At 38.2% G+C, this 15,993-nt stretch overlaps 1 protein-coding gene across 1 annotated transcript in view; it reads left to right on the forward strand.

Moving 5' to 3' along the window:
* rept (RuvB-like helicase 2 rept) overlaps positions 1-15,993 on the forward strand; it is a 96,615-nt gene that overhangs the window by 56,078 nt on the left and 24,544 nt on the right. Inside the window, exon 8 of the mRNA XM_067142972.2 lies at positions 430-650. Within this exon, the coding sequence (XP_066999073.2) occupies positions 430-650 (221 nt within the window). The remainder of the gene's footprint in view (positions 1-429; positions 651-15,993) is intronic.

A 15,993-nucleotide genomic window follows, 5' to 3' on the forward strand; every position in this document is an offset into this window, starting at 1 on the left:
GACTTCCTTCCCTCGTCATATGAAAGTTTGATAAGCCACGATGTTTTAGGTGCATTGAGTACTTTCCATGCAAGTACAAGGCATCTAAAATGCATACAGTACAGTAATCCAATGAATAAAGCACTTACGCAGGGGAGCCGATATAGATTTTTCCTCGTCTCTGAATCATTTTTCTTTTTAATTTCATTTTGTGAGGTTATGTTTGCTGGTGAGTTATCCAAGTTTAAACTGCGAATCAAGGTTAATTGCATGCAGTAACTGGTCTTAGAGTACTTAGTGACGCTGAATTACGATTTGGCGGTTAATTCGAAATCACGTAATTTGAAATCCGATTTTTGTGTTCCATTGACTTTGAATTAACGAGGTTTTACTGTAACTGTATTGCTTATTATGTTTAGATTAGTGATAATTACTGTTTTGTCTGTTCAGGTGCACATGTTGGATATTGAGTGCTTCTCATTCTTGAACCGAGCCCTAGAGAATGATATGGCTCCTGTTGTGATTATGGCCACAAACCGTGGTATTACTCGTATTAGAGGAACTAACTACAAATCTCCACATGGAATACCCATTGATTTATTAGATAGAATGATCATAGTGTCCACGTCACCTTATGAAGAAAAGGAACTGAAAGAAATCTTGAAGATCAGGTATGTGTGCCTTCCTTAAGTTAGAGAGAGGAACTAACCAAATAGCTTTTTATTCATTCTGAAATATATTTTTTCAAAACAGAAGGGATAAAACTTTTTAGAAATTGGGATGTTCTGATCAAGTTTGATATTCTCTAACTATGAAATTGCGTTATGTGTAATTCAGTACAAGGTGTGAATAGAGAAAGCCAAAATAGGTAAGTACCGTATTTCCTCGTGTATTAGACCACCCTGGCTTTTCGAGACAAAAAAATGAAGAAAAAAAAGTAAAGCTTTCATATACAGTATGCCCCCCCCCCAATGTTATTCATCATAGAAGAACAATTCCACTTTGAAGTGGGTACATGCGGGTACAGGCTATACAGCAGCTCCGTTGACATCACACAAATTTGTGAATAGTTTTGTCCATCTGACCCATGTAACGAAAACACACATCGAAGTTATGCGGTACATCTGTGTTTCATAGTTAAGAATGCCTCCATAGTATACTGCAGCTCCAATGACATTGCACTAATAGGTGAACAGTTTCGTATGTCCGACCGTGCATTGCAAGCACATATCAGTCATGTGGTATGTTTGCGTTTTGTAGCTAGGAATGTCCAGCAGCGTAAGAGCACAATTAACTGCCGTTCTCAAGGGCCCGAGTTCAATTCCCAATACTACCAGAGAAAGGTCTGGCTTTCAACAGCTGCAGTTATCTAAAGAATGCTTCTAGTCACCATGAATTGCATTCAGGAGTACAACTCTTAACATATGCTAGTGATTAGCTGGCAGGAAGGTTGATATGCAGTAAAATGGTACTTGCAGCTCACCTCCATTGGGGGCATGCCTAAAAAACAGGTGCATCACTTTGGGTTGAGGGTACAAGTTTACTTTAGTTGAGAAATATTCATAGTTGGTACCATTAATATAGCTGGCGAGGTCATTAACAAAATGGTTGTTTAATATATCATACCTTAAGCCAATATAGGTAATTTTTGGAGATAAGTAGGTTTAAAATGTGATAAAAACAATCCTATCATACCGATTGTTTTACTCGTCAATGTGCCTGACAAATAATAATAATGTTATTGGTTTTACGTCACACTAGCTACTTTTATGATTTTTGGAGATGCCAAACAAAACATACTACGTGTTAATGAAAATACAGAGACAACAAATGTATGAAATTAAATACAGTAAAACCTCGTTAATTCGAAGTCATTGGGACTGAAAAATCGGACTTTGAATTACGTGATTTCGAATTACAACAAAATTAAATTCTTTTCAAGGTCCACCTATTCAATACAATGACGTTTTATTGTGATTCAATCACATGTCAAATAGTCAAATGGTACCAGTTTCGGCATCTATGTGCCATCATCAGCCTTGGGTACAAATTAAAACAAGATATACATTCCTAAAACATCTAAAACACATTTTAACACATTATAAAATAACATACAATTAATGTGGTGATACATGAAATACGATAAAATTATGATACAATTGGTATGATATAAAATTCTTAAAATTCCGGCTGTTCGTTACATAATTCAGTCTGTGTGCATCCGGGTGAATTTTTACAGTTGTATGCTGTCTATGTGAATGACATTTGTTCCTTTAGATATTAGGTGGTTCCAGGGAAGTTTACTTTGATCATGTAAGATCGCGATGTATTTAGAGATGACTTCCCACTTCAATTTGAACCTGAAGAAGAATTAGCTAAGTTAGATGTTGGAAGCAATGTATGGAAGTTACTGGAAACATTAGAATCGTTAAATGATGATTGACTCACCTTGAGCAGCATGTGAACGTGTTGTTACACAGACGGAGCCGGACGAAGTGTGTGAGCAACGGTAAAGGAGGCTAGGGGAAGGCGAGGGGAAGGAAGGAGGCGGAGCGGGTGATTGAATCACAATAAAACGTCATTGTATTGAATAGGTGGACCTTGAAAAGAATTTAATTTTGTTGTAATCCCACTTCAATACGGAACCAATGAAATTTATAACTATAAGTGATTTCGAATTAACCGCCAATTCGCAATTCAGAAGTACCAACCCTTGCCGCGTTACAAAATATTCTAAGGCCCGTTACTGCATGCAGTTAACCTTGATTCACAGTTTATACCTTTCAAATGCCATGAAAAAAGAACTATTTCCAAAATGTATCCAATAAGGTGCATTTACAATGTTCAAATAATGCACTTAGATAAATCACTGACAAACATAACCTCACGCAATGAAAGAAAAAAAATCGCACAATTCAAAGACAAGGATAAATTATGCCGGTTCCCCTGTGCAAATGCATTATTTTTTGGATATCTGTACTGTTAGCATTTTTAGATGCTTTGTACTGGCATGGAAAGTGCCCGACGCTCTTAAAACATTGTGGTTTATCGAACTTTCTTATGACGAGGGGATAAAGTACCTCGCTTCCATGTGCATTGCAACGCACTACTATGACCCCCATCCCTCACACTTGTACGATTTCCCGGCTGGCAATTTCTCCTTTAAAACCATAAGACCGTTTGGGCTCGCATTAAAATAAAGCAATGCAGTTTCACCGGCAATGACAATATTGTTCGGTGCCTACGAATTTATTATATGAGCCACGCTTTTTCGTCAACTGTCGGTATCGCCAGTGTTCACGGATTCTGTTTTCCCGCACACTGCCTGTTGCGTGATATTACGGCGTTCCTTAAAAGGTTGAATACAAAAGAATTCCGATTTCATTCAACTTAGCAATCATGAAGCGCACTGTAGACCCACCGAAGTGAGTGTAAGTGCGGAAAGCTACCCCCCCACGTTCCGGAACGCGCGTTCTATTATGACGCGAAGCGGATAAATTTCGAGTTGAAATTACTCTGTTACATACTATTGTTTTAAAATGTAAAGGCAGTTTCAAATTAAAAGTCTGAATTTCAGTAATGGGGCCGACATTGTACTTCGAATTACGAATTATCCGTATTTCGAATTAAACAATTGAAATAACATGCAAAACTGTATCTCATGTTTCCGGGAACGAGAGCTTCTTCGAATTAGGTGGGATTTTGGATTAACCGATTTCGAATTATCGAGGTTCTACTGTATTCTGATAATAAAACTCATTACCTCCATAAATGCAGGCTTTTTTTTTTTTTTTTTTTTTTTTTTTTTTTTTTTTTTTTTTTTTTTTTTTTTCCGTGGAACTTTGGCGCTATCCAGGCACTTGATAGCATATCAATGTGGTCTTTCTTATCTCAGTTACAGCTGCTTAGGTAAACCCTGATGTGAGAAATGTAGAGAACAATAATTAAATATACTAGAAAATAAATGTCTGGCTTTCAACAGCTGCAGTTATCTAAAGAATGCTTCCAATCACCATGTATTACATTTGGAAGTACAACTCTTAACATATGCTAGTGATTAGCTGGTGGGTTGGTACGCTCTCTACCGTACAGCTTTATCGGAAGGGATGGCTTCTGCTTCACATACACCAACTGGGAATAACATAGACCAGGGATTGCAAACACGTTTTCTGTGGCATGTCACACAACATACTAACATGTTTTAATGTTTATAAATGTAATAAATAGCTCAGAAATCTACCAACATAGCATATTCTGACATTTTGCTTTAATAAAGAAGTACAGTAGAAGTCCGCTATAGCAAGAATTCATTACAGCGAAAAAATTACTCGCTGTACCGGATTGTCGTTACATCTGATTTTTTGTAAAAATCACGAAAGCCCCCATACATATTAAAATCAGTATGAAACAGCGATCAGTTTGTTCAAAACTTACGTTTTCGCAGATGATATCCACACTTCGGCTTACTTGTTTGTAATTTTTCAAAATCCGATACTACGTGAAAGTGTATATTTAATTTCATCCAAGACTACCCTGAATGCAATATGACCCCACTTTTCCCTTCAAAAAATTTAAATCAGGCTTAAAAAGTACTTTGTAAAATCATATGAATGCCTTTCTTGTACAGTACATATTTTTAGACAATCTTTTTCTTCATGCCAACGCCGAACATTTGCTTTAGTTATGCCGTTTTTTTTTTTTTTTTTTTTTTTTGCACCTGCACAATTATTCTTTATTTACTACTAACATAAATTGTCATCATAATATCAAAGAGATCCCGTTGAATATTTGCCGGCAATATCTATTCCACGCGTCTGTACAATACGACGATCCATTAGGAAAATATTTTTTCTGTCTACAAACTGTTAGTTTTACTCAATGTCTGCTACAGCCGGCCACTACAGGCACGTCTGGCTTGCCAGGTTCAATCAACTTCAGCAGCTGGCGATGTGTAGGCCTAAATGTGGACGTTGAAGGTCAACGGGCAAGTTTACTGCGCCGTGGTATGTCCATTTTGCCCTTGCATTTTTCGTGCACATACATTACAATTTCATCTTTGACTTCTTTAAAGTGTCCTTGTTGCGGGTCACTGAATCCATTTTTATATAGTACGCATTTTTTTAGCTATCTTTGTCTTCACGGTAATGCCAGATATTGGCTTTAGTTAGGCCTATGCCGTACTTTCTTGCGGCTGCACAATTGTACATTTCCAAGTGTCTAATAACCATTAACTGAAAATTGGCATCGTGATATTAACGAGAAGCCTTTGAAAATTTTCTGGTAATATCTGTACAATGGGACGATCCATCATGAAAATATTCCTGCTGTCCATAAAACTTAATTTTACTAAGGTTCAGGTACAGTAAACGCATTATAACTCTGCCACTGAGCCATGGCCTTTCTAAGAATTCAAAGGTTTGCATGTTGTGATGCCATTCTGCAGATTTGTGAAACATTTTTGTAGAGGTTAATAGACCGTCATTATCTCTTCACTATTTCCTGAGATTCAGTGAGAGGCACTGTACAACCGGTTGCCGTGGCTAGTGATATATAATAAAGAGACGGTCGTTTATTGTCAGCAAGTTTTGTGCGCGCGTGAGGGTGAAAAGAAGCAGCGTGGTTACCGCGGTAGTCGCCAGTGGTGTTCATTACTGTTAGGCCGCGAATGCAAGGCGACCCTTGATTTTTCATAAGAGATGCTGAGGTAAAAAACATCGTTTTGGATTTGGAGAAATACGGTAACACTCCAGAGGCTTCTGTGGCAAATATTTCAGTTTTCTTCTTCAAATGGCGTCAGCTAACCTAACCGTATATGTATCATGAAAACATTTCAAATGCATGTAGAGAAATCATAAACTCCTTGCTAAAAATTTACATGAGAATAGCATTCCCGAAACTTAACTAGACACGAGAAAATATAAACTATCCTCTGAAATCAGTGATGTAGGCCTAGCTTGAGGTGTACCACATTCTTACTTAATTTCAGGCTTTATTTTTAACAAGTTAACAACTGCTATCGGCCACGTTATTTACGCATTTATTATGAAAACGTGTTATCCTCTTTCATTTCAAATTTTCTCTAGGGAACAGCAGTTGACGGTTATTACTAACCGATTCCAACATCGCCTCCGAATGTCAACGAGAGAGCTCGTATCATACCGTACCGCATTTTGTGGCAAAAGTTTCAGTTTTCTTATTCAAACAGCGTCACCTATGCTAACTTAACTGTACTGGACGTACCGGTGTAATGAAAACATACTTCAAGCGTTAGTAGAGAAATTATAACCTTCTCGCTATACATTTACATGATGATAACCTATCCGTAATTTAACCAGACGCAAAAAAATATAAACTAACCTCTGAAATCAATGACTCATTCTGCCATATCTTGAGCTGTATCCCATTCTTACTTAATTGCAGTATTTACTGTAGCCTTAAAATTAAGAGATTGTTTATTTATTCAGCCTTTATTTTTAATGAGTTAACAACTGTTAATATGAAGTTTTGAAGCTTCCACCTAATCAATACATATATTTATATATTATTGTTCTACAGTACCGGTTTCGACCGGTACTATGAAGTTTTGAAGCTTCCATCTAATTAATACATATATTTATATATTATTGTTCTACAATACCGGTTTCGTGGTATATAATAAAGAGGCAGTCGTTTTATTGTCAGCGAGTTTTGTGCGTGCGTGGGGGTGAAAAGAAGCAGCGTGGTTTCGACTGGTACTGTAGAACAGTAATATATAAATATATGTATTGATTAGGTGGAAGCTTCTAAACTTCATATTTGTGAATATAATCAATATGGAAATTAAACTTAAAGATTATGATTAACAACTGTTATCAGACATGTTATTTACGCATTGATTACGAAACCATGTTATCTTTAATTTTGAATTTTTTTTACGGAACGGTAGTCGACGGGAATTACTAATTTGCCTTCGAATGTCGACGAGAGAGCTTGCTAGTGGACATGGCGAGGAAACGATACCGAAGGTGATCGATCGTATGCAACATAATCGCTGGAGTGCATAAATATCGGTAACGGAAAAAATCGTGCGTGCTTAATCGCTTGTAATAACGGATGCGTCAGTGATAGGGCTTTCGCTGTAACCAAAATATAATACACAGTTTAATATAGTAATTTTGAAGGGCAGACAAAAATTGTCATTATAACTGGGTTCTCTTTATATGCCATACTCGATATAGCGGACTTCTACTGTATGTCACAGTTAATTCTATGGCCACATATTTTACAAATTTTATAACGTTAAAAGAAAAAATATATTTTATTCTTACAATTTACCTGCTTACAGAGGCTTGCAGGCTGAACGTTTAAAGGCATAATAGTCTATAATGATAATGTATGTACAGTGGAACCTCGATTATCCGTTCCCGGAAAATACGTTTTCCCGGAATATGCGTTCAAATTACGTGGTCCCGAGAGCATCGTAATTAAATCACGTTGTAAAAGTCCCGCATTATCCGTTCCTCGAAGAAACGATTTTCCGGATCAACCGTCTAGAAATTCCAGTCCCATCAACGCTAAATCCTCGATCAATCGTTTTTTAATAAACTGTATCTCACGAAAGGACGGCTATGGCATATTTATGGATCTTGGCGTTCGGCGATCGGCGGTGAACTTGCATAAGGGACCATCTTAGCATCGCATTCGGGTGGTATTGTTTAGAGAATCTCGGAAAATCATAGGGCAGAGAGTGGCCACAGCAATGCATTTCTACAGCTCTGCATGAAGACGAAACGAGTTTTGTTAAATGTTCGCGCTTATAAAACGTCCATATTATGTCCAGGGTTAGATGTTTTCTTATTTACATTTTTTCGATCGTACTGCCGAAGGGGTTTTCGGCACTTTGCTCAGGGCACTGCAGACCTAAGTGGGCTTTCAGGCAGGAATCGAAACTGCTCCTTAACACAAATTCAGTATTTTTTATATTATCGTACATGATTATGTTAGCGAGACGAAAACAGATGTTGCACCTTACATTTAAAAAAAAGAAAGCCATGGGAGGTCTTGGGATTGCCTATTACTGTTACTAATGGAAGACTGGGAATTTTACGTTTTCGTGTTAAAATACCAAAAACTGCAGTCGTTTTACTTGCGCACGTTACATTTTAAATGATTGGTATCATTTCAAACCCGTACTGACATGTGCAGCGAGCGCACTTTCCAGATGACCTCAAGGTCACGAATAACCGTAATTTCTGAAGTTTTGATATTTCTTTTATCTTTCCAATTTGATTGGATTTGTGACGCGCAGAATTGAATATAATGTATTCGAGAACTTTTAAGAATCGATACTTACATTCGAAACCATGTTTTCGAGTTCAACATAACCTTTAAAAGTCGATGTAGGCCTAATTTGCGGGGTACGAGATTTCCAGAAACTGACTACGAACAGTATACCGGAGACCAAATTACAATGAAAGATTAAGAAATGAACGGATTTCGCCATCATTTGGGGTGCTTTTGTATCTGATATGCTTTATTTTATTAGATGAGAGAATTAAAAGCTACTTGTGGTCGATTGTCGTTTGGCTTGGCGTTGTTAGATTTTTCTAAGAGTTTGGCTTGCGTAATCAAAGTTGCTGAACTGAAAGAAGTTTTCACGGGAAACTGACGAAGTTTCCCCTGTAAAATTGAATATAAAGTATCGAGATTTTGAACTCGCGTACCGGTAATTAATGCGGTTCGCGGTCTAACATGCCCGGCTCTCATCCAGAGGGCCCGGGTTCGATTGCGACCAGGTCAGGCAATTTTACCTGGATATAAGTCTGGTTCCAGGTCCACTTAGCCTACATGATTACCTTTAATTGTGGAGCTACCGTATCTAATGGTGAGATGGCGACCCCGATCTACAGAGCCAGGAATATCGGCCGAGAGGATTCGTCGCACTGACGATGCGCCCCTCGTAATCTGCAGGCCTTCGGGCTGAGCAGCGGTCGCTTGGCAGGCAAAGTCCCACTGGGGCTGTAGTTTGGTTTGGTTTAGGAGTTTTTGTAAGATTATAATTATACATATTTCATTTTTGTGATGTTTAGCCAAATTGATAGTTTTCATTCATTCCTGGATTTTCCGTTTTCCCGTGTTGTACGTTTTATTTTCACGGTCCCTTGAAAAACGGAGAATCGAGGTTTCACTGTATGTTGAAATGTAATTTTCAGTGATGTTTGCACAATAATAGGGAAACATTCAGTCGCATGGATTTACAGTGAAACCTCATTAGTGCGTTCCTCAGTAAGACGTTTTCCCAGTTAGCATGTCGTAATTTCAAAGTCCTGATTCTCATCATATTAAATGTATATAAAAATACCTCGCTTATCGCTTCACGAATTTTCGCTATTACCACTTAGTACGATCGGATTTATCCTAGACCTGAAGATTTTATTTGTTGTCCCTTGTGAAAGAAACATGATTGCCAATTCGGGTAAGATCCGTCTCCACAGTTGCGTGATTAAGGAGAAAGGCCTTAAATTCCTGAACTTCACAGGATAAGTTGCACGTTCGGGGAGCAAGCTTTTAGCCTCAGGAATGTTCAGTTTCACTTGCCGGTTAGCAGCAAGATTGCTGAATAACACAGTGAGTCTGTTTGTGCTTGTATTTCGCATTCTATTCAGAAGTTAGAAATTTATTTTGTGTTGAGTGGTTCAGTGTAGTGTAGTGAATGTTTTCTGCGTGATATGGTAGCTTATGTCAGGATTAGGAACATATAAACATATCACATTACGAATTTTCGTTATTACCGCTTATTACGAGTGCGATCACATTTTTCCTAGCCCTGAAAATGTTATTTGTCATCCCTTGTGAAAGAAACATGATTTGCAACTCGGGTAAGGACCATCGCCACAGCTGCGTGATTACGAAAGAAAAGTGAGCCTATTTGTGCTTGTTTTCCAATCAGAAGTTAGAAATTTATTTTGTGTTGAGTGGTACAGTGAAGCTTTTTTGTGTGTACTATAGCCTGTATCTGGTTTAGGAACATAACTGTGTGAAATTGACTAGCATGGTGCATATTTAACTTGTGATAGCCTGAGTATGGATATGGAAGAAGTGAAATTCCTTTCTGATGAAGACAACATTGAAATCTTTCAAAAAGTAGACTGGCATCCACATCTTTAAGTGCGCAGAGGTCACGAGTGTTGAACTCGCACCTTCGAGTTTCGACTTGGTCGAAGTTTTCAAAATTACGGCCAAAGTCATTCTGTTCTGTCACAGTTGCAGATGGCCGAATACATCCTCCAATTCATTGTGTAAGAGTGTGACCAGAAATTATTTGTTTTATAACCCAGTGCTCCAAAATAAACATGTGTTTTAGAAAGAGTGTGATCTGCAATAATACTTGGATATTTTTATTGGCCCCCGTGCATATGTTTTCATATTTGTTGTTTTTCACACCGTTCAGTGCACTTGTTATTTTATAAGCCCCAGCAAAAAAGGTTTTCGTATTTGTTCTCTTGTGTTTTTCACACCTTTTAATACTTTCCTTTCATCTTGAGAAATGGTAGATATAGTTTTCACTGTATCCGTGGTTACACAACGTAAAATGCCTTCATCGTAGGTTACGATCTTCATTTCCGTGTTGACGTTTAACTAATAAGATAGAGTTTGAGGGATGTTCCACCATTCAACACATTGTAAAATATATTAAATTATAAGAAGACCGGTTTCGACTCCCTTGGAGTTATCATCAGTTCTTGTTGAAAATCAAATCAAGGGGAATCTGATAACAATCATCATAATAAAAAATAAATAAAAAATTATGTACCTAAAGGCGATTGCGTGGAAACACATCAATGGGTTGCAAGACATTTCCTTGAAATGTAATGTACACATGGCAAGCAGCACTTGGAATATAGAAAGTTCTTAGTTCTGGCTTAACTGTCTTGTGTTCATGGAACACGGAACACTGGAAACACATGCACTGGTTGAAAATGTATACAAACACGACATGAACACTTATAATGATATGAAACCTTGGCTCTCTAAGTGTGTTCTTGGACTTGCCAGTCCTGTTTCTATCTGAAAAACTGGATGAAATACACACACATTGAAACAAAATGTACAAAGACATAGTTCTTGCCTAAACTGTCGTGCGTTCATGGACACGGAACACTGAAAACACACACATATGATATGGAACAGTTGGCGTTTCAAGAATGTTCCTGGGCTTGACAGTCCTGCCTCCATCTGACTAAACTAGATGAAACATATATACATTGAATGTACAAAGACAAACCACTTGGCATATAAAAGTTCTTGGTTTTGGTTTCAAAAAATTGTGTTGTGTTCGTGGAACACAGAATAGAACTGCTGGTCTTGTTTCAATCTATTGGAAACAGATGCACTATCATAGTTGTGAATATACATATTGATTGAAAGTTTATACACTGATCACATGGCACTTTAATGTTCTTGGATATGAGTAAAAATGCTGTTGTATGTTTGCACAACTCGGCATAGACTTGTCAAGCGGTCTTGCCACAATCAACTGGAATGTGTGAACCTTTTTAAAAAGTGACCAGAAATGAACAACAAGTTTTTAAAATCACTAATGTAGTAAGACGCCGTTGACTTCAAGAAAGCATATGACAGTATTCATCGTGAGTCATTACTTAAAATCCTTAAAGAATTTGGGTTACACCAGAAACTCATTAATCTCGTTGGTGTTACCCTCGAGAACACTAGAGCAAAAGTTAAATTCCAAGGAGAGCATGATGTTCGTTGGTAGTCCCTCTCTGTTTATTGCCATCACTACTGTTTTGAGTTTGCTTACCTTGAGATTGAATTACTGGAACTTAACCTTCCCTTCATTGAGTCTCACCTGTACTTGTTTCTCAGTTTCTCCCCAGATCGTAACATCATCAGCAAAGGCCATTGCATTTATTTCACCAGAGGTTTTCTTGATGTTCTTCATTATGTCATCCATGATGGTGATAAACAATAATGGGGATAGTGCACTGCATTGCTGGACTCCACTTTCGGTCTTGAACCAAGATGAATGTCCGTCACCCAATCGCACAGAGCTGGTACAGTTCTTATACAGCATCTGAACCAAAGTGGATAGAATAGAATAGAGATGAAACTCTATGATAAATTTCGGTACCAAGCCACTCTGGGCTAGTAGTTTCAGTCCCCGATCAGAGATAGCGCCACAGTGCGCATTTTGTGCAGTATCTTACTGCTATTATCAACAGATAGTGCAGAGAAGTGACATCCGGCGCAGTGACGCACATCCGGGTATGCTTACAGCTCCTCCCCTCCTTTCCCCTGCCCCTCGGCCCCCTCCCCCACACGCCATTGATAATAATGCAGTTCTACTACTTCTATGCCCAATACATTGTAATTCATATATTTTTATTTCCAAGTACTTACTATGTTGTAAATAATGATCTGATACCCATAGTTTGTATGATAGTATGTTACTGAGAACATAACCACACACCTCAAAGCAGCTTTAACTTCAAATGAATGATTGACACATTAACACAAAGCTGATATTATAACAAATTAGAAATCCCTTCGAAAGCAAGACAGCAGAGCACACCATATGCAAGAGAATGGGGTATCACATCAATATCCAAGTTCCACATGAAAATAAAAATAACAGAATTAAATGCACTGAGACAGGATATATATATAAAAAACTACATTAATAGAACCATTCAGCTTTCAGCCCCTGAGATGTACTCAAAGAGGAAATAAAGGATTTCAGGAGGACTAGTGAAAATATATTTCTAATAAACAAGCACAAAGAACAAAGATTTACAGCACAAGCACATGAGCACTTGGAATTCAAACAACACAAATATTGTAGCATCATGGGAATTATCACTTAAAATCAATATAAGTTCGGAAAGGTTAATCGATTGGGTAAAGTCGGATTCAATGCAATGCAGCAATATTATCTCCATAATACTTGACGTGATACGGCTGCCGTATTTACTTGCGTATTAGACCTCTTTTTTTCCCAACTTTTACAGCCAAAAATAGTAAACGGGAGTCCAATATGCGATAACCTCAAAGTTTTGTGCAGCGAACACATGACTTCTAGGTTATAAAGAGCTATAAATTGTATATGTAAACTTTCTATACTATTATTTAACAAACTTAGAATGTATTTAAGTTATACTGGCTATTTTCGTTGCAAGGCAGTATTTCTAAACGTAAAAAAGACAATAAAGGGTGAACACAACTTTTAGGCCTACGGTACATATAAAAGTCCATTTTAGTTGCTCATATCACGTCATTTGTTACATCTCATTAATTCCTCTGGTGAGGTAGACGTCAGGAAGGGCATACGGCCGTAAAAACTCGCTACGAAGATTCGTCTCACTTCATACTCGATTCCGTAGAAAAAAGAAATAAGGGTATCGTGTTACATAAAAAATATTGATACAAAAGAATTTAATGGCGAGTCATTTGTCTCCGTCAGTTCAGCAGTAGGCCTACCACACAGTAAACCTGATCACTGCTTTCATTTGAATTATCGCCGTGCGCCGCCAACTTCCCTGCCTTGCTACCGGCGTGTCGGCAATTCAAGTGACGTCATCTTCACTGCCATCTCATCAGTTGCGTCAGCCATGCTTCATTCTCTTTGAGCCATGCATTGCAATCGAGTGTATACAAGGTCCCGTCTTTTTGAACCTTTTAAAAATAATTTTCGTTCCCGACTATAGAGTCTAAACAGTGTGAATCTATTCCCAAATGGTTTCTGGAGATGGTCCCTGATATTCCCAGTTGGTGTATATGTAGCAGAAGCCACTTCTTCTGAATAAAGCCGTACTGTAGAAGGCATGCCAAACCATCAGGTGATAACTAGCATATGTTACGAGTCGTACTTCTGAATGTATTACATAGTAACTGGAAACATTCTTTTGATAACTGCGGCTGGTGAAACACAGACCCTATTTTTAAGTACATTTCATGCTTGTTCTCCACATTTATCACATCAGGATTTATGTAAACAGCTGTCCATGAGATAAGACAGACCATATTGTTTAGGTTAGGTGTGCCAAATGTTCCTCGACGGAATGAATAAAAATTAATAACAGGAAAATATACCACATTTATGGAGATCTACAGGTGTGGTGGTAATGTGTTTTATTATCATAATGTTTAATTCCGAACATTCGTTGTGTCTTTTTTTATTAACGCATACCCTAGTATGTTTTGTTTGGCGTCTCCGAAAATCGTTTAAAGTGCGTGGGGACATAAAATTATTATTATTATTATTATTATTATTATTATTATTATTATTATTATTATTATTATTATTATTATTATTTGCTAAGTACGTTGGCGAGTAAAACAATCGTTTTAATTGGATAGCTTTTATCATGTTTTAAACCTACTTATCTCCAAAATATATACCTATACTTTGTTAATGATCTCGCCTGCTGTATAAACAGCAATCCGCGAATATTTCTCAATTAAAGTTATCTCATTTCCTCATTCCGAGGTGGTACAGCTCTTTTTAGACACACCCCCAGTGGAGGGGAGTAACATGTACCGCTTTTACCGCATATCAACCTTTCTGCCATTCGTAAATCTCTGGCAGTACGGTACCGGGAATTGAAGTCGGACTCCCGAGAACATCAACTAATTGTGCTAACTGTTACACTGCTGGACATTATTAACTACAAAACACATACATATAGCATGACCGATGCATGCTTGCAATGCGCGGATCGGACACAAAGCTAGGCCTAGTCACCTATTTGTGCGACGTCATCAGAGCTGCAGTAGACCTTCGCTACGCAAGCGGACATTTCTTAACTATGAAACAGATGTACCGCATGGGTTCGATGGGTTTTCATTGCGTAGGTCGTACGGACGAAACTATTCACAAATTTGTGCGATGCCATCGGAGCTGCAATAAGACTTGTACCCGCTTCGAAGCGGAATCGTTCTTCTCTGACAAATTACGTTGGGGGGTCTTATATGCGAGATTTATTTTTTTCATTTTCTTTGTCTCGAAAAGCCAGGGGGGGCTCTAATACACGAGTAAATACAGTAATTCTTTGTTAGAAAGGCCCACTGATTGACATTAGACTTGAAATACTTCACTTCGAGACAAACTGCCTTTAATGATGAATATCGCTCATTTCATGCCTACTTGCCTGCCATCTACAGAACCTTTCTACAACTATCTACACGTTAACTCCAGCGCCATCTAAAATCGGGGGGTGGAAACTACCTGAAGCTAGCTGCAGATTGGAACCATAAGCCCCATTAGACTTTCACCGGGGTGATCTGAACTTTCCTCACCATTCCCTCTGGCACATTTCTTTTTCTCAGGCATTCCCATATCCTTCCTCGTACAATGCTGCCACATGCCTTCTCAGTGTCAAGGAAAATCGTAAACAGGTCTTTGCTTTTTTCCCAATATTTTTCCGTTAACATATGGACGTTGAAGATTAGATCTGTTGTGGACCTATTAGGCCTGAAGCCATACTCTTCCTCTTCAAACTGTGGCTGGCTCGAAGATGACTCGCAATCTGCTCTCTAAGATTTTCTCAAGAATCTTAAGCCCATGAGAAAGGAATGTTATTCCTCAGTAGTTGGAGCATTTTCAGCGATTTCCTTTCTTAAACAGGGGGATAATGACACCCTTGCTCCAATCAGTAGGTATCTTGCCATATTTCCAAACTGCATTGAGCTCTCTGTGTAGCCACTGTAAACCCTGGACTCCTGCTGCTTTAATCATGTCCGTGCTGACTTCATCGATTCCTGGGGATTTCCCTTGCGGCATCTTCTTAAGGGCTGCTTCTGTTTCTGCCCATGTAATGCGAGGTTCCCCTGTGCAGGTTTCAACAGCTGGTTCTATTGTTCTCTGATCTGCTTCTGTCTTGTTCAGTAGGTGATCAAAATGATTCCTCAGAACATCTCTGATGTCCTCTTCTTTCCTGGCCAGGTTTCCATTAGGAACCTCAATTGCTTTGATGGTTTCAACTGAATTCCTTTTGTTTTTGATCACTCTGAACAATA

Source organism: Anabrus simplex, chromosome 1 (assembly GCF_040414725.1).
Source record: "Anabrus simplex isolate iqAnaSimp1 chromosome 1, ASM4041472v1, whole genome shotgun sequence".
Taxonomy (NCBI): domain Eukaryota; kingdom Metazoa; phylum Arthropoda; class Insecta; order Orthoptera; family Tettigoniidae; genus Anabrus; species Anabrus simplex.